The sequence below is a fragment of the Narcine bancroftii genome, chromosome 3 (genome assembly GCF_036971445.1).
Source record: "Narcine bancroftii isolate sNarBan1 chromosome 3, sNarBan1.hap1, whole genome shotgun sequence".
Lineage (NCBI taxonomy): Eukaryota > Metazoa > Chordata > Chondrichthyes > Torpediniformes > Narcinidae > Narcine > Narcine bancroftii.
In genome coordinates this window covers 319,377,138-319,402,744 of record NC_091471.1, presented here as the reverse complement: position 1 = coordinate 319,402,744, position 25,607 = coordinate 319,377,138, and the positions used below count along the sequence as shown (strand labels likewise).

At 41.8% G+C, this 25,607-nt stretch overlaps 2 protein-coding genes across 4 annotated transcripts in view; one reads left to right on the top strand and one right to left on the bottom strand.

Annotated features, from left to right (window-relative positions):
* The window catches only part of LOC138759079 (microtubule-actin cross-linking factor 1-like), a 97,147-nt gene that overhangs the window by 24,290 nt on the left and 47,250 nt on the right, over positions 1-25,607 (bottom strand). For 2 of the 3 annotated variants that reach the window (XM_069928949.1, XM_069928950.1), the window contains exon 1: positions 8,072-8,445. The exons of the other annotated variant lie outside the window; for it this stretch is intronic. In XM_069928949.1, coding sequence (XP_069785050.1) covers positions 8,072-8,269 — 198 coding nt within the window. In that variant the 5' untranslated portion in view covers positions 8,270-8,445. Of the gene's footprint in view, positions 1-8,071; positions 8,446-25,607 lie in introns of those variants that run through there. 3 annotated transcript variants of the gene reach the window in all.
* LOC138759078 (microtubule-actin cross-linking factor 1-like) overlaps positions 17,627-25,607 on the top strand; it is a 34,568-nt gene continuing 26,587 nt past the window's right edge. The window contains exon 1 of the mRNA XM_069928948.1: positions 17,627-17,962. Coding sequence (XP_069785049.1) covers positions 17,765-17,962 — 198 coding nt within the window. The 5' untranslated portion in view covers positions 17,627-17,764. The remainder of the gene's footprint in view (positions 17,963-25,607) is intronic.

The window sequence follows — 25,607 nt, the reverse complement described above, 5'->3', positions numbered from 1 at the left end:
TTATAGTCCTTCTTCATCTTGGTTACATAACTTATTATTTGCCCTCTAATGAATGCTTTCATTGCATCCCATAGTATAAACTTATCTTTCACTGATTCCGTATTTATTTCAAAGTACATTTTAATTTGTCTTTCAATGAATTCTCTAAAATCCTGCCTTTTAAGTAGCATGGAGTTTAATTTCCATCTATACATTCTTGGAGGGATGTCCTCTAACTCTGTTGTCAATATCAAAGGTGAATGGTCCGATAATATTCTAGCTTTATATTCTGTTTTTCTTACTCTATCTTGCATACGAGCTGATAACAGAAATAGGTCTATTCTTGAGTATGTTTTATGTCTACCCGAATAATATGAATATTCCTTTTCCTTTGGGTGTTGTTTCCTCCATATATCCAAAAGTTGCATTTCTTGCATCGATTTAACTATAAATTTGGTTACTTTGTTCTTTCTGTTAATTTTTTTCCCAGTTTTATCCATATTTGAATCCAAATTAAGGTTGAAATCCCCTCCTATTAATATATTCCCTTGCGTATCTGCTATCTTCAAAAAAATATCTTGCATAAACTTTTGATCTTCTTCGTTAGGTGAATATACATTGAGTAGATACCAAAACTCCAAATATATCTGACATTTTATCATTACATATCTCCCTGCTGGATCTATTATTTCCTCTTCTATTTTAATTGGTACATTTTTACTGATTAATATAGCTACTCCTCTAGCTTTTGAATTATACGACGCTGCTGTTACATGTCCTACCCAATCTCTCTTTAATTTCGTGTGCTCCAATTCAGTTAAATGTGTTTCTTGCACAAATGTTATATCAATTTTTTCTTTTTTCAGTAAATTTAGCAGTTTCTTCCTTTTGATTTGGTTATGTATTCCGTTAATATTTAAAGTCATATAGTTCAACGTAGCCATTTCAAACTTTGTTTATCTTCCCTTTCTGTTTCTCCATCATCACCTTTCCTTCTTATCCATTTCTGTTTTCTTGTTTTGAACACTTTATAAGACAACATTTCTAAAACATCAAACATTTTCCTTATTCTCCTATTTAAAACTTCTTTAACCCCATTCTCCCCTCCCCCTCCTGAGTTGCCCTTTATCTCTTGTTGGGCAAACACATCTCCCCTCTCCATTTGGATTTGCGAATTCACTCGCAAATGTCAACTGATTTTGCAGTGACCGTAACTCATCCCCACCCAGCCCCCCACGGAAAAGATTTCAATTTTCATATGTAACAAAGGTCACTCTTTTAATTCCCTCCTTATTCCTTCTATTCCCTTTCATTCCCTTATTAATTCTTATCTATACTCTATATATTTTCCTCTAAATACGTATACATTCATGTATACACACACATACATACACATCTACATATATATATATATATATATATATATATTTTTTTTTATATATATAATATATACATACATATACCCATATACACACATACATATAGTTCGTGGTCATTTTTACTCTCATTACATGTCTTCATCTCTCTGCTTGTTTTGTAGTTGTTCTGCAAATTTTTGTGCTTCCTCTGGATCCGAGAATAGTCTGTTTTGTTGCCCTGGAATAACTATTTTAAGTACCGCTGGGTACTTTAACATAAATTTATATCCTTTTTTCCATAAGATCGTTTTTGCTGTATTGAACTCCTTCCTCTTCTTCAGGAGATCAAAACTTATGTCTGGATAGAAAAAAAATTTTTGACCTTTGTATTCCAGTGGCTTTTTGTCTTCTCTTATTTTCTTCATTGCTTTCTCCAAAATATTTTCTCTTGTATATCTTAAAAATTTTACTAAAATGGATCTTGGTTTTTGCTGCGGTTGTGGTTTCGGGGCTAATGTTCTATGTGCCCTCTCTATTTCAATTTCTTCCTGTAATTCTGGTCTTCCTAGGACCCTGGGGATCCAATCTTTTATAAATTCTCTCATATTCTTGCCTTCTTCATCTTCCTTAAGGCCCACAATCTTTATATTATTTCTTCTAATGTAGTGTTCCATTATATCTGTCTTCTGAGCTTACAGCTCATGTGCCTCTTTAACTTTTTTATTAGATTCTTCTAATTTCTCTTTTGTCCTCTACTTCCATTTCTACGATTATTTCTCGTTCTTCCACATTCTCCACTCTTTTTCCTATCTCTGATATGACCATTTCTATTTTATTCATTTTTTCTTCTGCATTCTTAATTCTTCTTTTTATCTCATTAAATTCTTGTAATTGCCATTCTTTCACTGATTCCATATATTCTTTGAAAAAAGATACATCCATTGTCTTGCCTTTCTCTTCTTCTTCCACTTCTTTCTGTTCTTCTTCTTCTTCTTCCTCTGGATTGACCATCTGTTGTTTCCTTCTTTTCTTTTTACCTTCTTCTTTCTTGTTGTCGTTATTGTCTCTGTTCTGCACCAGCTGCTGTGCTGCAGGTGTCTCTCTCAGCTGTGGAGATCGACTCCGCAGCTGTTTCCCCCTCCCGTCAGTGTGTTTTTTTTCTTGCGTGGTTGCGCACTTTTACTCGGCTCTGCGAGCCATTTTTGTAGTCCCGAGCCCGGGACTTCCACTGACCTGAGGGAGCGGGCTTCTCTCTCCGCGGCGGGCCTCCTCAGACAGGTAAGGCCTTCACCTTCTTCTTCCGACGTTCTTTCTTCTTCTCTTCTTCCCGTTGTTTTCGACTTTTCTCTCTTCGCTGCCATTTTCTTCTCACCTTTATTTTTACTTTGTTTTAAATTTTAATCTTGTAACTTTGTGTTTTGTGCGTTTTTTAACTTTTCCGGAGAGGGCTGGAATTCCCTGACCGGCCACTACTCCATCACGTGACTCCCCCCATCTGGATCATCTTCAGCTGTCATCATTTTCTTAGTCACAGACCTAGTTACCGCACATGCAGGATATATCTCACCATCCTCTCTAACCACATCCTTACTAGGCCAATTTGTCAATCTTAAAACTGACCCAACTTTATTCTCTGACAAATCATTCCCCAGCAAAAACGAGACACCTTGCATGGGTAACTCCTACTACAACAGTTCCTTTGACTAATTCTGAATTTAGCACAACCTTGTGAAGCAATATTGACCCTACCTCATCTCGAACACCTTTAATCAAAGTTGTCTCCTCTGTGTCTGTCCTTTGATCCACAGTTAAAACGGTTTCTAACAACAATGACTGAGCAGCCTCAGTATCTCTAAGAATGTTAACTGGAACCTGTGGTTCTCCCTCCTTTATTAAGACAAAGCCCTCTGACACAAAAGGATTGAAAACATCCATGACCTACTGATCAGGTTATGCACCTCTGCTCTCCTTAAATTCCACTGTTTCTGTATACATGGTTCTGGTTAAACCTGTTTTTACCTTTTCTGCTTCAAGACTAGACAATTCACAGTCACATGACCTGCTTTCTTACACAAATTGCATATAAATACAGAAGTTCTGTCCTTTCCTACCTTTCCTTCATCTTTTTTCTGAACATTTTCTCCAGACTTTATTTCAGCCCTACTATCCTGCTCCATCCTAACCTTATGAACAGGTTTATTAATCTGGTCCACATGAGCTCTCTGAAAATGCCTATTATTCTGGAATGTCCTTTTGTGAGTCTTCCTCAACAAATTTTCCTTCACATGTAATATTTCACTATTATAATCCTCTACGTTTGTACTTTTCTCATCCAATGTTTAATTTCAACAATTTTCAATGCCTCAGAAATAGCCATCAGTTCCTACTTTCTCACCTTCTGCAGTTCTGCAGGTGATGGTTGTAACAAAAATGTATCAACATCCATTGCTGCAGTTTTTCCAGACACAAGCTTTCTGTTAGCTTGTAAAAATAGCCTGCAAAAACAACCCAATCAACTAATAAATCATGAAACTACAATGATCAAATCCTAAAGGATGAGCCCCCATAAAATGTTACGGAGTCCAGATGACCCCAAAAACCAGTAGCAATAGATATGCACGACAACACAGGGTTATTTAAACAAAAGTAGTTTAGAATTTTATTTGAACATGAAAACAGAATTGAACTTTAACTTATTACTTAACCTACCTAACCCACTTAATCCGCCCTCAAATACTAAGTGCAGGTGAGTGTAATGTGTATTGAAGATTAGAAAAGTTCTTTGGATCACAGTCCAATCTCGCTGGTTGCAGGCAATTCTTGCAACAGTGCTCATACATTAGCATTAACAAAGTTCACCAAGCTTTGGTGTTTAACAGACAAATGGTTACCACTCAGAAGGGCTCTTGCTGGTTTTCAGAGAGAGAGATTCCATTTCCAGAGCATCTGCAACTGATTTCTTCTTAGTTAGTCTTTCTGACAAAACTTGTCCCCTTCAGGGTTCTCCGGATGATCCTTTTTCTTTCAGGTCATCTTTCTCCTTTGACCAGGCAGCCTTCCAAAGTTTGGCAGCTTGTCCCTCTGGAACAGATTTCTCTGACTCCTTCTCTCTCACTCCCTCCCTCTCTGAGAGCAAAGCTGTTCTAACTCTGCCTGCTAACGCCACATGCTCTCCTAGGCAAGCTGTATGTGGATACTTTGTTGCTCCTTTGCAAAAAGCAGGATGCAATAATCCTGCTAAAATTCTGGGTTTTCAAATGTGTGTGTGTGGAAGCTGCTCGAGTAATTCATTCCAAGCTACCTCTAAAACTCTTGTCACACTGCACATTCAGAGATCTGAGAAGAACCCTTGGCCGAGCCAACTTTGCTTGAAAGAAAACAACAATCACTACCGATCTGTGGTCGTCTCAGCCTTCCTTAAGATAGGTTGCAGACACCACCTTATCAATTAGTGCATTGGATCAGGTAGTGCCGGAAATACACAGAGAAGCCGCTGTGTGGAGATTTCACAGAAATACAGTTTAGAAGCAGGAAAGGATCAGATGTTATTGAACAACAATGAAAGGAACTATTAGCATGTGGTCTACAAAGTAACCTTCTTTTTGTATACTTTATTTAAAATCAAATTCAAAATCCACAATAAAATACATCATATTAACATACAAAAATTTCCCCCATATATACCCCCCTCCCACCCCCTCTCTTAGCTCCCTCCCATCCTCTACAACCTCAAACTAAAGAAACAAACCATCATAGTCGGGTTTGATGTCACCAATCAACCATGACATATTTAGACCCATACACTTCACAGAGGGACCCGCACATTAACAAAAATGGTAGACGGATGGCGTAAATTGTAAGTTATCTTTTCCAATGGAATACATGATTGCAAGTCCATGTGCCATCTCTGAATACTTAATTCAATTTCATCTTTCCAGGTTATAGCTTTACATTTTCTCGCTACTGCCTATTCCAACTGAATAAATGCAATTTGAAATGTATCCAATTTCATTTCCAAACTCCATTTTACTTCATATGTCCCAATAAAAATACTAACGGCTCTAATGAAAGCTTAAATTTAAACAACCCCTGCAAAAGTTCCATAATTCCATTCAGAAAGGGTTTCACCTGATCACATAACCATACTGAATGTAAAAAAGACCCTATCTATTCTCCACATTGAAAACACATATCCAAAGAGATAAATCTATACCTCTTCAACTTCTCAGGTGTTAAGTAAAGTTGATGAATAAAATTATAATGAACGAATCTTTATATAACGTTTACTGGCTTAGTCACACTGTCCTCACATAATGTCATCCAATCATCCTGAGAAATTAAAACCGACAGATCCTCCTTCCTTTTACTTCTCACTTTATAAATATCCGACTTAGGCATCTTATTTTGTAATAAAGCATACATTTGTGTAATCAATCCCATTTCCCCTCCTTCAATAATTAAACATTCAAATCTCATCCTTCTAGGTAATCTCAAACTGTGTCCAGAATTATCTAGTAACAAAGTTACTAAGCATGGACCTGATCCATTTTTTCATTCTATCACTGATATGAAACAAAATTTCCAGCTTCATAACAATCTTCGACCAAGATAATACCTCTCTTTTCCCAAATATTCAGGAATACGTGATTTATTTTAATACAAAGCTTATTTTAATACAAAGGGTTTTAGCCGAAATTTTGCCCTCAGCACCAATAGCAACGTTGGTCCGATACCATATTTCCATGAAATGTTTTAACTCCGGTAAAGGATAATTTTGGAAAAGTTGAGCATTCCATTTATAAATAAACTGTTGCATTCTTTGTTCATGAAGCTGAGCCATTTGGATTTTAGCCCAACGTAAAGATTGTTGTGATCCAACCATTCTATTAATAAACTTGAATTGTGCCGCTTCATAATAATCCTGAAAATGTGGTAATTATAAAACTCCAAGTCAATTTTTGTATAGATACTATTGCCTATTTACCTTTTCATAATAAAGATCTTCCCAGCACATCGAAATCCTTAAAACCTTTTAGGAATCCCACATGTAATTGATTGACAAAAATACTGAATACGGGGGAAAAAATTCATTTTAAAACACTGTCGTGCTGGACACAACCAAGAAAGACTCAGCCACCACATTGAAAGCCATTAATGATGTTTTTATTCAAATTCAGCCCGCGCCCTCTTAAGGGCAGCCTAAGCTCAATCACCTCGTGCATTGTGATATCAGAATCGCTGCCACAGGCGTGCGCTGGGCAGGTGAATTGAGGCAGGGAGAAAACCTTGACAGCGCCATCTTCCCATGGCTGCTCCGCCATGTGGCGTTATACACCATGAGAGACTGTGCCAACACAGCGCCCTATTAAAGTTATCGGTAAATCTTTCCACCTATTTAAATCTTATTTAATTTAATGTAATAATGGTCTATAATTCAACTCATATAAATGATTATAATTATCATCTACATTTATCCCGAAATACTTAATTTTATCCAACCACTTAAATGTAACAATATCTCTGCAGTTTGCATAATCCATTCTTGTCAAAAGCATCATTTCACTCTTATCCCAATTAACCTTATATCCTGATAATGCACCACACTGTTCCAACCTTCCAACTCAATAAAAACATTTTACCAAGAACAAGCATGTGGTCTTGAAGGTAAAAATCACAGTTAAAACTTAATGACTATTTTCAAATCCACTGCGTCATGTGAACCATGGCAAAAGTATCTGGAAAAAGCAAGGCAAAACACCTTTCAGGATTGGCCCAAGGCATTGCAACTGAACACATGGCACAGGGTCAATCCCCAGAGACATTCAGATTTCACACCTATACACTCAAGGCTGAGGTTTCTGACTTGAATTTGATGAAAGGCAAACCACAGATTCTTGGTGCATCTTTACGAAGAACACTCTTGTTTTGATTTCAGCCACAAAACCAGGACTCCAGTCTTTCATCAGTCTTTCTTCCAGGGCAGAAACCAAAGGAAAGGGCACATTCTTCTGGGGGTCCTTGGTTAATATTTACTCTTAAATCACCATGGCAGAAACACAGAACATAGAACACTGCAGCATAGTACAGGCCCTTCAGCCCTTGATGTTGTGCCAACCCATATATTCCTTCCTAAAAAAAGCACTAAACTCTCCCTACTCCAAAACAATAAAGAGTATTTAATTCCTGCCTTTGACAGCCAATTGTTCCCAGAAGAAATATTAAAAATAATTATACTTCAAATGTAACAACAGAAAATGTTGGAAATAGTCAGCAGGTTGGTCACCTCCTGACTTGCTGGGAGTTTCCAGCCTTTTCTGTTCTTATTGAAATATCCAGTAATTCCAGTTTTATCATTTACACTTTAAAGCTTGGGGATCCTTTGTGCTGTGAAAGGAAAGAGAATGTTTTTCATTTTAATTTACAAAAATAAGACTATCTGGACCCATTTATTAAGTAGGAATGTATAAATTCCAAGTAGGATTCACTTGTTGAAGACCTTGTTTAAGTTTCAGAATAAATGAAGCACCCAATCTGTAGATGCTTTGGAAAAAGATAAGACAAAGCATAACTGATTTACCAACACTGAATTGGAGGTAATTAGCTGCGAAACACCAAACTCTCCTTATAGGATGAGTGTCTGATGTTTACGTGAGTAATGAACCTTGTGCACACAGTACAACTTATGTTCATTTCGACATTGCCTCATAGAAGGTTTCACACGTGACCGAGAGTACCTGCTGCGTGTTTTCTTCCCTGCGGTCGACATTGAAGTCTGACGATTCCTCCGCAGCAACTCGGGAATGAAACCACCTGCCTCTGATCTTCTTGCAGCAGTTGCACGTCATTCTTTTCCGAGGAGTGAGGGATCTCCTACTCTGCTCCTCTTCCCCAGCCACTCGTGCCACTCGTAGACAGCACAAGGCATTGCCCATTCTCCTGCAAGTCACACGCGAGGTGTTTCCAGTGACGTGTGATGTAGTAATTCAAATACGTCACCACCGTGAGCCTCACTTGGCCAAAAAGCCCTGGTATTCGGCAAAGACTGTGCCACGCGCTCGCACCACGTTCAACCCTCACAATGAACACGACTGCAGTCTCAGCAACTGGGTTTGCTGGCTGTGTGATGTCATCAATGGGTTCATTGTTACACAATAATACAGAAAGACAAGTGAAACCATGGCAATCTCCCAATATTTACTCTCTCCCTATGATGTCACAATGAGACCCCAACCCCCCACATTCTCGGAATGAATGTACTCAAGGGGCAGTTTATATTTGAGGGTCTCCCGCCAACCATTGTTGTCGCGGCAGCCAGGTGGACTCCTCTTGTCATTGCCCCTCCCTCCCAGGTAGTCTGCACCCACCTGGATCGGGTGCCGGGGGCTATGAGGAGATCGGGGAAGTGATTGATACCCTCCTCTATGAGGGACTGTGATAAGACCCGCCGTGCCCCCCAAAAACACCCCATTCTGGCCTGTCTGTAAGAAAAATGACACGTGGTGAATGTTATTGCAAATTGGACAAATTCACTCCCCTCCCCAACTCACTCTTGCTGTGGTCGTTTCCGATGTGGTTGAACCACTTCATTGGATTCCAGATGATGGAATGTTTATTTGACACCATTACATCTCCCAAAATCATTAAACTGCTCTGGGAGGGGAAAAAAAGTTTGGTATCAGAGATGATTTACTCTGGGAGAACATGGCACCATAAGAGTGACCCAACTTATCAAAGGCTTGTTTCATGGAGCTAGGATCGCAGATGTTTAATTCACATTAGTTAGATCAACAGGGGTTAGGAAATGGCCTTGTCTTTGTCACATTATGAAAGCTCCAAATCCCAGAATATTCCCTAACTAAAGTCACTTTTGGCAACAGTGCATTGAAAAGGTTTCTTTTGCCATGTCCAGACGTGTAAAACATCTGACATTTCCAATTTCGGATTTCAGATTTTTTGTCAGAGTTCATACATGACGTCACATCCATCCCTGAAATTGTTTTTGCTGTGGGCCATGCAGAATTAACCCTTCTTGGCAATGCCATATAAAGCTGACTCAACACTGAGATGTAAACAAATAAAGAAATTTAAACAAACCGACTGTACGATACAGAGAGAAAAACATCAATAAAGTGTAAAAGTACCCTCCTTACATAAGTCCCTGAACTGAGTTTGTTGTTGAGGAGTCTGATGGTAGCAGCTGTTCCTGAACCTTATGGTGCGGGTCTTGTGGCACCGATATCTCTTTCCTGAGTGTGTGCTGCGTGGTGTGGATTCTTGAAGATTGATGCTGCCTTCCGATGGCAGAGTTCCAGATGTTTTCGTTGGTGAGGAGGGTTTTGCCTGTGATGTCTTGGGCTGTGTCCACTTCCTTTCAGAGGGCTTTTCAGTCAAGGGTATTGATGTGCCTATACCCAACTGGGATGGAGCCGATCAGCACACTTTCTACCACACCTCCGTAGAAACTTGCCAGGGTTTCCGATGTCGTACCAAAGCTCCGCAAATCCCTGAGGAAGTACAGGTGTCGACGTCTTTTTTTCACAATGCCATTTGTGTGTTGGGTCCAAGATAATGACTTTCAAGATCTGAAATTTGCTCACCCTCTTCACCACTAATCCCCTGATGATCACTGAACCATACAACTCTGGATTTCCCTTCCTGACGTCCACAATCAGCTCCTTGGTATTGGTGGCATTGAGTGGGAGTTGGTTGTTCATGCACCATTCAGCCAAGTTTTCATTCTCCCTTCTGTATGCTGTCTCATCGCCCCATTATATACAATCCACTACCATGGTAGCATCAGTTGCATTGGCTTTGTTGTACTGAGTCACGCAGTCATAAGTTTATAGAGAGAAAGCAGGGACTAAGAACACAGCCCTCTGGTACTGGTGGAGATTGTAGAGGAGATGTTCTTACTGATCCTCACTGATTGTGGACAGGAGGAGAGGGAAATTCAGCATCCAATTACACAGTGGGGTGTTGAGTCCCAAGGTCTTGGAGTTTGATGATCAATTTTGAGGGAATGATGGTGTTAAATGGCAAACTGTTGTCGATAAAAAGCATCCTGAAGTATGCATCTTTGCTGTCCAGGAGTTCCAGGGCTTTGTGTAGTGCCAGTGAGATGGCATCCACCATAGACCTACTGCTACGATTGCAAATTGGAACCGATCCATTTCACCGCTCAGAGAGGAGCTGATAGGCTTCAGCACCCAGCCTTTCCAAACAGCTCCTCACTTCTGACTGAGGTTCAAGGTTCAAGACTCCTTTTATTTTAGGCAGACGGAGAGTCACCACTTTGTCCAGCTCCCCTTGCAGAAATGAGGCCCCAGCAAGGAATGGTTGACAAGGCCAGTGCTCTAAGCACTGAGCTATTGGAGTAGAAAGGAAATCAAAACAACCTCTGTTCAGAGCCACGGTCTGTGAATTCTCCTCCTATGCTCCCTCAGCCTCTGCGGCTGCACAGTCTCCTGTTTAATTCATTGACAACATCGTGGCCCATCCCTTCGCAAGTGAACATGAACACGGTGTCTTGTCGCTCTTCTGCCCTCACGGAACTTTTTGTAGTCGTTGGCACATTGTGATGTTCCACTGCGAATCGCAGAACGCCATGCAGTGCGATTTTTTCGGTGAGGTCCCCCCAGTCAATATGGTTGACATGGAATGACTGGAGATTGCACTTGATTACGTCTTTGTAGTGAAAACGTGGGCGGCCAACATTGCGGGGAGCATCTGGTAGCCCACCGTAGAGGACATCTTTGGGCAATCGGCCATCCTGCATGCAGACAATGTGGCTTGCCCACCGCAGGCAGTGAGCGCGAATGATTGAGTAGAGGTCCGTACCTCCAGTCTTCTCCAGGACTTGGACGTTTGTGACTCTGTCGTGCCATGAGTAGCCTAGGATGGATCTGAGGCAGCAGAAATGGAATGCGTTAGGCAGTGTTCATGCTTTATGTATGTGACCCAGGTTTCAAGGCTGTAGAGAAGCATACTCAGCACGCAGGCCTCGTAGACTCGGATTTTCAACTTGGTGGAGAGGTGGCAGTTTTCCCACACATGGGCACGGAGACAGTGGATGCTTTTCCCAGGCTTGTGTCCAGTTCTGCATCAAGTGAGTTCGTTGTTGTCACAGTGAAGCCTCAGTAGCAGAATTTGTCTATGTTGGCGAGCACTGACCCATTGATCGTAACTGATGGAGTGTCGTGGGTTTGTTGGCTAAAGATGCCCGTCTTGCCCAGGCTCATTTTCCGACCAAATTCAGTGCAGGCAGATGCAAATGCATCACACAATACTTGCAGCTCTGGCTGGGAGTGAACCATGAAGGCAGCATCATCTGCATAGAGCAGTTCTCAAATCATAATTCTTCTGATTTATGTCCTGGCCCGGAGCCGTGACAGATTAAAAAGTTTTCTGGAGCTCCTTGTGTGCAGCGCTGTGCCTGAAGCTTCTGGAAAGGCATGGCGCAGAAGAGCAGAGATGAAAATGCCAAACAGAACTGGAGCGAGTACGCAACCCTGTTTTATGCTGCATTGGATTGGGAACTCTTCTGATCTCAAGCCATCGAATTGGGCAGTGGCCTCTATGATGTTGTGAAACTGGACAATGATGGACAGTAGTGTGTCAGGGCAGCCAAGATGTTTTAAGACATGGAATAGATGTGAGTCAAAGGCCTTGGTCAGGTCGATGAAGCACATTTAGAGAGGTTTGCGTTGTTTAATGCATCTCTCTTGCAGTTGTTGGAAGTCGAAGGCCAAATCGATAGTTGATGGAGATGGCCGAAAGCCACATTGGCTTTCAGGCAGTATTCTGTTGGCGATGGTTGGCAGACGTGGGGGTGGGGGGGGGGGGGGGGGTTGAATGGGATTGCACAACAGAGTATGTTGTCTACAAGGCTGAGCAGTGAGATGCCATGGTAGTTACTGCAGTCTTGGTGGTCACCTTTGTTCTTGGAAAGGGTCACAATATTTGCGTCCCGCAGATCTTTGGGGATGTAACGGTGGAGCCAACATGTTTTGAATAGTATTGTGAGCTCGGAGGTAAGTGCTTCGCCACCAATCTTCAAGATCTCAGAAGAGATACCATTGATTCCAGGTGATTTGTTATTTTTCATGCAATGGACTGCTTTTATGACATTGGTGATGGTAAATTCAGCATCTAGCTCCGCTAGGACAGGTAGTTGCGGCAGTGTGTTGTTGATGATGTCAGGGTCCACAACGATTGGTGTTGTGTAACACAAGCTCCAGATCCAAACCTCCGACATGATCAGGAAGCCTTCAGCATCCGAGACCCTTCAGAAGCCCTTTTTGCCCTCAGCACCCTCTCGTATCCCATTTCCTACGGGGATTCCCATGAGCCAGTCTCCAGCAGCCCGCAGCCTGAGCGGTTCCCATGAACATAACTCATGTGCAGCCTGTGTGGCTCCTTTAGCCGCTGAACCCATTTCTGATCCACTGTTATGGTCACTGGCCGGTGGAATCATATCCCAAGCTTCACCTTCTTAACAGGGATGTTCTCTCCATTTCTGGTGCCCTGCTCCCCAGAGTATGCTGAGGGGGTGTAGGGCTTCCCATCGGTTGCAGGGTGGGAATATGATGATTGGGTGTAGGGCTTCCCGTCAGTTGCAGGGTGGGAGTATGCTCAGAGGGTGTAGGGCTTCCCATTGGTTGCAGGGTGGGAGTATGCTGAGGGGGTGTAGGGCTTCCCGTCAGTTGCAGGGTGGGAGTATGCTGAGGGGGTGTAGGGCTTCCCATCAGTTGCAGGGTGGGAGTATGCTGAGGGGGTGTTCCCATCGGTTGCAGGGTGGGAGCATGATGAGGGGGTGTGTAATGGAAGATTTAAACCATGTTTCTTACTTTTGCAGCCTTTGCTCCTGCAAGGCTGAGAACCTGCTTGTTGCATATGAATTAGTAGACATTATCTAAATTTACACTATGGGGCCCAGGGATGCATATGAATCAGTAGACATTATCCCACTTCCCTCATGAGGCCCAGAGATGCAGTTGTCTTTTGTTGGTCGCAGACTGTCAGGAGACCTTGAAGATAATTAAATCATTTATTCAAAGAGATAAGATCTGAAGTAAACAACTTTTGGGGTAATATAAGCCATGGTCCCACTGCTGAAGTTTGAGACTCTCCAAGAGGTGGCAACATCTCTCAGCAAGAAGAAGAACTTCAAGAATCCAGCTAACGTCCCGGTCAAGGGAGGTGGAGAAGCTGCTACCAGCGCCCCGACAACCTTCTACAAATGTGCAGTCGTTGCCTTGCTTCAGCAGTTGGGACCAGTCCAGGTGTTGATGTATAATTGGGAAGGGCTTGCATATTGTAGTGTGAATTCAGATTTAAATTTAGTAATAAAGCCTTGTATAAACTGAACTGCTCTCGGTGTGTGTGTGTCTATTTTCTTTCGGTAGCTCAAACACTGTGACCAATCTAAAACGAACAAAATGAGAGGTATAAGTTTACCCAAGACAGGGTGTAGGGCTTTCCGTCGGTTGCAGGGCGGGAGTATGCTGAGGGGGTGTAGGGCTTCCCGTCGGTTGCAGGGTGGGAGTATGCTGAGGGGGTGTAGGGCTTCATGTCAGTTGCAGGGTGGGAGTATGCCGAGGGGGTGTAGGGCTTCCCGTCAGTTGCAGGGTGGATGTATGCTGAGGGGGTGTAGGGCTTCCCATCGGTTGCAGGGTGGGAGTATGCTGAGGGGATGTAGGGCTTCCTGTCGGTTGCAAGGTGGGAGTATGCTGAGGGGGTGTAGGGATTCCTGTCGGTTGCAGGGTGGGAGGGGGTGTATGGTTTTCTGTACGAGTACTGGTTGTTGGGAGTGTATTGTTTGGCGGGGCCCTTTGGGGTGATGTGATGGTTGGCTGTCCTAGTGTCTGTTGCCTTCATGCTGATCCATAGGGGACTGTGAGTCTCCCACATTGTCCACGATTGCAACCGGTGCGAAGTCCCTGGTGGCCACCGAGTCTTCCCGTCCGTCCCTGAATGTGACAAATGCATAGTGGGGATTCGACCTGGCTCAACTCCACTGGGTCCACCCGTGGGTCCATTTTGTGGGGCTGGGCAGTGCTTCCAGAGGAGTGCTGGTCCCAGTGTCATCAACCATCTAGGCAGCACTGTGCCTGTCGCGGCTTTCCTCGTAAAGGAAAACATATGGTCATGTGGTGTTGTGTTAGTGGTGGTACACAATAACGAGCGTATAGAATGTAAAGCCTCTGGTAACACATCTTGCCATCTTGTCACGAGTAGGTCTTTTGCCTTTCAGATCAACAGGATGGTTTTCCAGAGAGAGGCATTTTCCCTTTCTACTTGCCCATTTCCCCTGGAACTGTAGCTTGCGGTGCAGTTGGTGGCAAAACCTCTGTCCTGTAGGTACTGGGTCGACTTCGGCATTCATAAAGCGGAATCCCTCTTTGTGTACATAGCTGGAGTACTCACACATGCTGAAAATGGATTGCAGGCACTTTACTACTGTGGCTGCCGATACGTGGGGACATGGGATTCCAAAAGATCAGTGGGAGTATTCGTCTATGGCATTAAGGAAATAGACATTCCTGTCGTAGGAAGGGTGCGGGCCTTTAAAGACAAGGCTGAGGTGCTCAAAAGATCTAGTAGCTTTCATAAGTGTAGCTTTATCCGGCCAGTACAATTGTAGTTTGCATTCCGCACAGATGGGACAGCCCTTGTTTACTGTCCTTACTTCCTCTCCCGAGAATGGGAGATTTTGGGTCCTTATGAAGTGAAACAGTCTAGTGACTCCCGGGTGGCCCAGCTCATTGTGCAAGCTCTGCAGTTGGGACATGTGGTTGAGGGCCTCACAGTTGTCCCTGGACAGTGTATCTGAGGGCTCATTGAGCCTCCCTGGATGGTAAAGAATGTCGTAATTATATGTAGTCAATTCTATCCTCCAGCACAAGATTTTATTGTTTTTTTATCTTCTCCTGTTCTGGTTGGCGAACGTAAAAGCCATAGATCATTGGTCCTGACAAGGATTCCATGCCAGATAATCTCTCCAGTGCCTTACTGCTTCCACAATGGCTTGAGCCTCCTTTTCCACTGCTGAGTCTCTCACCTCTGACCACTGTAGGGTCCATGAGAAAAAGGCTACCGGTCGCCCCTCCTGGTTCAGTGTAGGAGCTAGCGCTACATCTGATACATCGGTCTCCTCTTGGAATGGGATCGTCTCATCTATGGATGGCAGGATTGCTTTTGCAGTCAGGTCCTTAATATCTGTGAAGGCTTTGACAGCTGCTGGGCAGGTTGGGAACCGGAGGCTTTTATCAGTGGGCAAGCCCTGACCTCATAGTTGGGGACCCACTGTGCATAATATGCAAAATGTCCCAAACATCTCTTTAAGGTTTTCTGTTAGTGTGGGACTGGGAGGTCTGGGAGCAGGTGCATGCGGACAGGGTCTGGGCTGATTTTCCCCGTTCTGTACCACATATCCCAGGATGGCCAGTTACCTAGTGCTAAAGACACACTTGTCCCTATTATACATTAGATTGTGTTCCTCTGCTGCCTGAAAACAAATGGAAGGTTAATGTCATGGTCAGATTGTGAGTGGACACCTACCAACTGATCCCTTCGCCATGCGGACACTCTGTCCTGGGCAAGCGTGTGCACCCTGTGGGAAATTGGGGTTGGCTAGGGGTGTCTCAGAGTTAGCAACCCATCCAGGAGATCCTGGTAGTAGATCATGATCAGGAGGGCGACTTGTCGTACGCCTTCTGCCCGTGCTTGTCGCGATCCTTAATTGTAAGTCAGAAACCCAGGTGGTTGCACGGCCAATCCCGGTTCCGTTGAATTAACTAACAGGCGGAGCTGTATAGATATATATATATATATATATATATATATGTGTGTATATATATATATATATATATATATATATATATATATATATATATATTAGTCTATTAAATTGTGACTAACATCAACCACATTAGACAGAGTCCAAGTTAAATGCTAGTTTTAATAGACAAGTATATAAAGCAAGTTCTTGCCTCTGTGCAAGCCCAGGTCAGAATGGAGGAGCCTAGGATTGGTCGGCTTTATATATGAGGTTGTCAGGTGGTGGTCCTGGTGACCTAGAGGAGTAATAGCATATCACCACAGTATATTCTCCACTTATATAAATGCAGAACATTTATAAAGAAGGGCAAGACAGGTCAGGTGCCTATTCTTTGAAGGTGAAAAGAATGATGTCATTAGAACATAGAACACTACAGCACAGTAGAGGCCCTTATGCCCTTAATGTTGTGCAGACCCATATATTCCTTCCAAACTAAAATACTAAAGTCTTCCTGCCTTGTGACCCTCTATTATTCGCTAATCTAGGTGCCAGTCTAAGGGTCTCTTAAATGCCCATAGAGGGGAGGCAGCACCCACTTTGGGAATCACTATGCGATGTTAACTTTTGGTTTATGGTATCTTGACCTTTTCTCCAGCACGGTGAAGGATGTGAATGTGTCGTAACGGCGCTTTGTCACAGAATTTACTATCTTCCATTCATCTTCACGTCCAACCCAAAACTGTACTCTCCGAATGTGATCTTCCCAGCAAGAAGCCAGTTCAATCCTCTGGTGTTCCATAAATGGAAGAGAGGTATTTCAGCCCCTGAATGCTGCTGTCCTGGTCAGCCTGCCTGAAGGGCAGTGCCCACAGAACACCTGTGTAGGGATCCACTATTGTCCTGGGAGTTGGGGCTTAATGGGTTAGAGAAGAACACATTGTCGATGTTGACCACGGCATACCAGGGTTTGTCGCCCCTGCCCGTGATATCCTCCACCAATTTAACCACATCGAAAACGACCGCAGCAAGAGTGAGTGGGGGGGGGGGGTGGGGGTGGGGGGGTGGGGAGTGAATTTGTCCAATTTACAGTATCATACACCACGTGCCATTTTTCTTAAAGACAGGCCAGATTGGGCTGTCTTATCACACCCCCTCATAGAGGAGGGTATCAATCACTTCCCCGATCTCCTTATAGCCCCCTGGCACCCGATCCAGGTGGGTGCAGACTACCTGGGAGGGAGGGGCAATGACAAGAGGAGTCCACCTGGCTGCCCCGACAACAATGGTTGGCGGGAGACCCTCAAATATAAACTGCCCCTTGAGTACATTCATTCCGAGAATGTGGGGGGGTTGGGGTCTCATTGTGACATCATAGCGAGAGAGTAAATATTGGGAGATTGCCATGGTTTCACTTGTCTTTCTGTATTATTGTGTAACAATAAACCCATTGATGACATCACACAGCCAGCAAACCCAGTTGCTGAGACTGCAGTCGTGTCCATTGTGAGGGTTGAACGTGGTGCGAGCGCGTGGCACAGTCTTTGACGAATACCAGGGCTTTTTGGCCAAGTGAGGCTCACGGTGGTGACGTATTTGAATTACTACATCACACGTCACTGGAAACACCTCGCATGTGACTTGTAGGAGAATGGGCAATGCCTTGGGCTGTCTACGAGTGGCACGAGTGGCTGGGGAAGAGGAGCAGAGTAGGAGATCCCTCACTCCTCGGAAAAGAATGACGTGCAACTGCTGCAAGAAGATCAGAGGCAGGTGGTTTCATTCCCGAGTTGCTGCGGAGGAATCGTCAGACTTCAATGTCGACCGCAGGGAAGAAAACACGCAGCAGGTACTCTCGGTCACGTGTGAAACCTTCTTGAGGCAATGTCGAAATGAACATAAGTTGTACTGTGTGCACAAGGTTCATTACTCACGTAAACATCAGACACTCATCCTATAAGGAGAGCTTGGTGTTTCACAGCTAATTATCTCCAATTCAGTGTTGGTAAATCAGTTATGCTTTGTCTTATCTTTTTCCAAAGCATCTACAGATTGGGTGCTTCATTTATTCTGAAACTTAAACAAGGTCATCAACAAGTGAATCCTACTTGGAATTTATACATTCCTACTTAATAAATGGGTCCAGATAGTCTTATTTTTGTAAATTAAAATGAAAAACATTCTCTTTCCTTTCACAGCACAAAGGATCCCCAAGCTTTAAAGTGTAAATGATAAAACTGGAATTACTGGATATTTCAATAAGAACAGAAAAGGCTGGAAACTCCCAGCAAGTCAGGAGGTGACCAACCTGCTGACTATTTCCAACATTTTCTGTTGTTACATTTGAAGTATAATTATTTTTAATATTTCTTCTGGGAACAATTGGCTGTCAAAGGCAGGAATTAAATTCTCTTTATTGTTTTGGAGTAGGGAGAGTTTAGTGCTTTTTTTAGGAAGGAATATATGGGTTGGCACAACATCAAGGGCTGAAGGGCCTGTACTATGCTGCAGTGTTCTGTTCTGTGTTTCTGCCATGGTGATTTAAGAGTAAATATTAACCAAGGACCCCCAGAAGAATGTGCCCTTTCCTTTGGTTTCTGCCCTGGAAGAAAGACTGATGAAAGACTGGAGTCCTGGTTTTGTGGCTGAAATCAAAACAAGAGTGTTCTTCGTAAAGATGCACCAAGAATCTGTGGTTTGCCTTTCATCAAATTCAAGTCAGAAACCTCAGCCTTGAGTGTATAGGTGTGAAATCTGAATGTCTCTGGGGATTGACCCTGTGCCATGTGTTCAGTTGCAATGCCTTCAGCAACCCTTGAACCAATGTTCATTGGGCCAATCCTGAAAGGTGTTTTGCCTTGCTTTTTCCAGATACTTTTGTTCTGTTCACTGCCATGGTTCACATGATGAAGATAATGCTTTGCAGTGGATTTGAAAATAGTCATTAAGTTTTAACTGTGACTTTTACCAGCAAGACCACATGCTTGTTCTTGGTAAAATGTTTTTATTGAGTTTAACATATAAGCATACATACAGAAATCTGAAAACCACGTGACAATTCATTCCATTACGAGTAAGGACACGCGAAGAAAACAAAGTTAATGAAACTACATTCAGGATGACTTGTTAACCTCCAAAACAATTACACTCCAACTCCAATCATCCAAAATCAGATTCGCTGAAATCCTCATTTATCCAAAAGTTTACAAAAATTCAAATAAATGAAGATATCCAAAACAAATCAGGAATCTGCATTTATCTGAAATATTTTTCAGAGACAAACTAACCTCTCAGGTTGAAAAAAAAATTATTGCACGTGAAATTAGAACATCGATTGTTCTCGTTTCAGGTAACTCCCTCCCCTCTCTTTTTCTATTCCTTCTTTACCTTCCCCTATTGACTTTTCTCTCCAACTCTCCCATCAAACTGCACACCACTCACTCCCAGCAAGTGGTTGGAAGAATCCCTTGTCCTGCCGTCGTCCAGGAGAGCGGCCTCTCGGCAGCAGCCGGTTGGTCACAGCCCTTTCAGATAATCGGAGTTGTAATGTAATAAGAAATAATCTATATGGTGAACCCATTTATTGAAATAAATTGTACAAAACAAAAGAATAAAAAGAAAAAGAAAACAACTCGAAAAATTAAATCTAAAAAATACATCTAATCTAATGCCTCTCTCTAATCAAGGTTACCTTGCAGACAGAGTAAAATGGGGATTTTTGTTTAAGGTATTGGAAAAATTTAAATTTGGGCCACTCTTTATTGGTTGGGTGAAGGCCTTATATAAAAATCCATTGGCTAGAGTGGTGACAAATGGACAAGTATCTTCTTCCTTTATATTATCTAGATCAACTTGACAGGGTGTCCTTTGTCACCGGCTTTATTTGCTTTGGTTATTGAACCGTTAGCGCGAATGATTAGACAAGATGGTGATGTTAAAGATATTAAGGCAAATGAGGAAGAGTATAAAATGAATTTATTTGCCGATGATGCTTTGATATATTTAACAAATCCTACGCAGTCGTTAGGAAGGTTACATGCAAGGTTGGAACAGTGTGGTGCATTATCAGGATATAAGGTTAATTGGGATAAGAGTGAAATGATGCCTTTGACAAGAATGGATTTTGCAAACTGCAGATATTGTTACATTTAAGCGGTTGGATAAAATTAAGTATTTTGGGATAAATGTAGATGATAATTATAATCATTTATATGAGTTGAATTATAGACTATTATAGCATAAAATTAAATTAGATTTAAATAGGTGGAAAGATTTACTGATAACTTTAATAGGGCGATGTGGCGGCGCAGTCTCCCATGGTGTATAACGCCACATGGCGGAGCAGCCATGGGAAGATGGCGCTGTCAAGGTTTTCTCCCTGCCTCAAGTCACCTGCCCAGCGCACGCCTGGGGCAGCGATTCTGATATCACAATGCACGAGGTGACTGAGCTTAGGCTGCCCTTAAGCGGGCGCGGGCTGAATTTGAATAAAAACGTCATTAATGGCTTTCAATGTGGTGGCTGAGTCTTTCTTGGTTGTGTCCATCACGACAGTGTTTTAAAATGAATGTTTTCCCCCGTATTCAGTATTTTTGTCAATCAATTACATGTGGGATTCCTAAAAGGTTTTAAGGATTTCCATGTGCTGGGAAGATCTTTATTATGAAAAGGTAAATTGGCAAGAGTATCTATACAAAAATTGACTTGGAGTTTTATAATTACCACATTTTCAGGATTATTATGAAGCGGCACAATTCAAGTTTATTAATAGAATGGTTGGATCACAACAATCTTTACGTTGGGCTAAAATCCAAATGGCTCAGCTTCATGAACAAAGAATGCAACAGTTTATTTATAAATGGAATGCTCAACTTTTCCAAAATTATCCTTTACCGGTGTTAAAACATTTCATGGAAATATGGTATCGGACCAATGTTGCTATTGGTGCTGAGGGCAAAATTTCGGCTAAAACCCTTTGTATTAAAATAAGCTTTGTATAAAAATAAATCACGTATTCCTGAATATTTGGGAAAAGAAAGGTATTATCTTGGCCGAAGATTGTTATGAAGCTGGAAATTTTGTTTCATATCAATGATAGAATGAAAAATATGGATCAGGTCCATGCTTAGTTACCAACTTTGTTACTAGATAATTTTGGACACAGTTTGAGATTACCTCGAAGGAAGAGATTTGAATGTTCAATTATTGAAGGAGGGGAAAGGGGATTGATTACACAAATGTATGCTTTATTACAAAATAAGATGCCTAAGTCGGATATTTATAAAGTGAGAAGTAAAAGGAAGAAGGATCTGTCGGTTTTAATTTCTCAGGATGATTGGATGACATTATGTGAGGACAGTGTGACTAAGCCAGTAAACGTAAGATAAAGATTCGTTCATTATAATTTTATTCATCAACTTTACTTAACACCTGAGAAGTTGAAGAGGTATAGATTTATCTCTTTGGATATGTGTTTTCAATGTGGGGAATAGATAGGGTCTTTTTTACATTCAGTATGGTTAGGTGATCAGGTGTAACCCTTTCTGAATGGAATTATGGAATTTTTATTGGGACATATGAAGTAAAATGGAGTTTGGAAATGAAATTGGATACATTTCAAATTGCATTTATTCAGTTGGAATAGGCAGTAGCGAGAAAATGTAAAGCTATAACCTGGAAAGATGAAATTGAATTAAGTATTCAGAGATGGGACATGGAATTGCAAGCATGTATTCCATTGGAAAAGATAACTTACAATTTACGCCATCCGTCTACCATTTTTGTTAATGTGCGGGTCCCTCTGTGAAATGTATGGGTCTAAATATGTCATGGTTGATTGGTGACATCAAACCCGACTATGATGGTTTGTTTCTTTAGTTTGAGGTTGTAGAGGATGGGAGGGAGCTAAGAGAGGGGGTGGGAGGGGGGTATATATGGGGGAAATTTTTGTATGTTAATATGATGTATTTTATTGTGGATTTTGAATTTGATTTTAAATAAAGTATACAAAAAGAAGGTTACTTTGTAGACCACATGCTAATAGTTTCTTTCATTGTTGTTCAATAACATCTGATCCTTTCCTGCTTCTAAACTGTATTTCTGTGAAATCTCCACACAGCGGCTTCTCTGTGTATTTCCGGCACTACCTGATCCAATGCACTAATTGATAAGGTGGTGTCTGCAACCTATCTTAAGGAAGGCTGAGACGACCACAGATCGCTAGTGATTGTTGTTTACTTTCAAGCAAAGTTGGATCGGCCAAGGGTTCTTCTCAGATCTCTGAATGTGCAGTGTGACAAGAGTTTTAGAGGTAGCTTGGAATGAATTACTCAAGCAGCTTCCACACACACACATTTGAAAACCCAGAATTTTAGCAGGATTATTGCATCCTGCTTTTTGCAAAGGAGCAACAAAGTATCCACATACAGCTTGCCTAGGAGAGCATGTGGCGTTAGCAGGCAGAGTTAGAACAGCTTTGCTCTCAGAGAGGGAGGGAGTGAGAGAGAAGGAGTCAGAGAAATCTGTTCCAGAGGGACAAGCTGCCAAACTTTGGAAGGCTGCCTGGTCAAAGGAGAAGACTGGTGGTCTGAAAGATGACCTGAAAGAAAAAGGATCATCCGGAGAACCCTGAAGGGGGCAAGTTCTGTCAGAAAGACTAATTAAGAAGAAATCAGTTGCAGATGCTCTGGAAATGGAATCTCTCTCTCTGAAAACCAGCAAGAGCCCTTCTGAGTGGTAACCATTTGTCTGTTAAACACCAAAGCTTGGTGAACTTTGTTAATGCTAATGTATGAGCACTGTTGCAAGAATTGCCTGCAACCAGGACTGTGATCCAAAGAACTTTTCTAATCTTCAATACACATTACACTCACCTGCACTTAGTATTTGAGGGCGGATTAAGTGGGTTAGGTAGGTTAAGTAATAAGTTAAAGTTCAATTCTGTTTTCATGTTCAAATAAAATTCTAAACTACTTTTGTTTAAATAACCCTGTGTTGTCGTGCATATCTATTGCTACTGGTTTTTGGGGTCATCTGGACTCCGTAACATTTTATGGGGGCTCATCCTTTAGGATTTGAACATTGCAGTTTCATGATTTATTAGTTGATTGGGATGTTTTTGCAGGCTATTTTTACAAGCTTACAGAAAGCTTGTGTCTGGAAAAACTGCAGCAATGGATGTTGATACATTTTTGTTACAACCATCACCTGCAGAACTGCAGAAGGTGAGAAAATAGGAACTGATGGCTATTTCTGAGGCATTGAAAATTGTTGAAGTTAAACATTGGATGAGAAAAGCACAAACGTAGAGGATTATAATAGTGAAATATTACATGTGAAGGAAAATTTGTTGAGGAAGACTCACAAAAGGACATTCCAGAATAATAGGCATTTTCAGAGAGCTCATGTGGACCAGATTAATAAACCTGTTCATAAGGTTAGGATGGAGCAGGATAGTAGGGCTGAAATAAAGTCTGGAGAAAATGTTCAGTAAAAAGATGAAGGAAAGGTAGGAAAGGACAGAACTTCTGTATTTATATGCCATTTGTGTAAGAAAGCTGGTCGTGTGACTGTCTAGTCTTGAAACAGAAAAGGTAAAAACAGGTTTAACCAGAACCATGTATACAGAAACAGTGGAATTTAAGGAGAGCAGAGGTGCATAACCTGATCAGTAGGTCATGGATGTTTTCAAGCCTTTTGTGTCAGAGGGCTTTGTCTCAATAAAGGAGGGAGAACCACAGGTTCCAGTTAACATTCTTAGAGATACTGAGGCTGCTCAGTCATTGTTGTTAGAAACCGTTTTAACTGTGGATCAAAGGACAGACACAGAGGAGACAACTTTGATTAAAGGTGTTCGAGATGAGGTAGGGTCAATATTGCTTCACAAGGTTGTGCTAAATTCAGAATTAGTCAAAGGAACTGTTGTAGTAGGAGTTACCCATGCAAGGTGTCTCGTTTTTGCTGGGGAATGATTTGTCAGAGAATAAAGTTGGGTCAGTTTTAAGATTGACAAATTGGCCTAGTAAGGATGTGGTTAGAGTGGATGGTGAGATATATCCTGCATGTGCGGTAACTAGGTCTGTGACTAAGAAAATGATGACAGCTGAAGATGATCCAGTTGGGGGAGTCACGTGATGGAGTAGTGGCCGGTCAGGGAATTCCAGCCCTCTCTGGAAAAGTTTAAAAAAAACACACAAAACACAAAGGTACAAGATTAAAATTTAAAACAAAGTAAAAATAAAGGTGAGAAGAAAATGGCAGCGAAGAGAGAAAAGTCGAAAACAACGGGAAGAAGAGAAGAAGAAAGAACGTCGGAAGAAGAAGGTGAAGGCCTTACCTGTCCGAGGAGGTCCGCCGCGGAGAGAGAAGCCCGCTCCCTCAGGTCAGTGGAAGTCCCGGGCTCGGGACTACAAAAATGGCTCGCAGAGCCGAGTAAAAGTGCGCAACCGCGCAAGAAAAAAAACACACTGACGGGAGGGGGAAACAGCTGCGGAGTCGATCTCCACAGCTGAGAGAGACACCTGCAGCACAGCAGCTGGTGCAGAACAGAGACAATAATGACAACAAGAAAGAAGAAGGTAAAAAGAAAAGAAGGAAACAACAGATGGTCAATCCAGAGGAAGAAGAAGAAGAAGAACAGAAAGAAGTGGAAGAAGAAGAGAAAGGCAAGACAATGGATGTATCTTTTTTCAAAGAATATATGGAATCAGTGAAAGAATGGCAATTACAAGAATTTAATGAGATAAAAAGAAGAATTAAGAATGCAGAAGAAAAAAATGAATAAAATAGAAATGGTCATATCAGAGATAGGAAAAAGAGTGGAGAATGTGGAAGAACGAGAAATAATCGTAGAAATGGAAGTAGAGGACAAAAGAGAAATTAGAAGAATCTAATAAAAAAGTTAAAGAGGCACACGAGCTGTAAGCTCAGAAGACAGATATAATGGAAAACTACATTAGAAGAAATAATATAAAGATAGTGGGCCTTAAGGAAGATGAAGAAGGCAAGAATATGAGAGAATTTATAAAAGATTGGATCCCCAGGGTCCTAGGAAGACCAGAATTACAGGAAGAAATTGAAATAGAGAGGGCACATAGAACATTAGCCCCGAAATCACAACCGCAGCAAAAACCAAGATCCATTTTAGTAAAATTTTTAAGATATACAAGAGAAAATATATTGGAGAAAGCAATGAAGAAAATAAGAGAAGACAAAAAGCCACTGGAATACAAAGGTCAAAATTTTTTTTTCTATCCAGACATAAGTTTTGATCTCCTGAAGAAGAGGAAGGAGTTCAATACAGCAAAAACGATCTAATGGAAAAAAGGATATAAATTTATGTTAAAGTACCCAGCGGTACTTAAAATAGTTATTCCAGGGCAACAAAACAGACTATTCTCGGATCCAGAGGAAGCACGAAAATTTGCAGAACAACTACAAAACAAGCAGAGAGATGAAGACATGTAATGAGAGTAAAAATGACCACGAACTATATG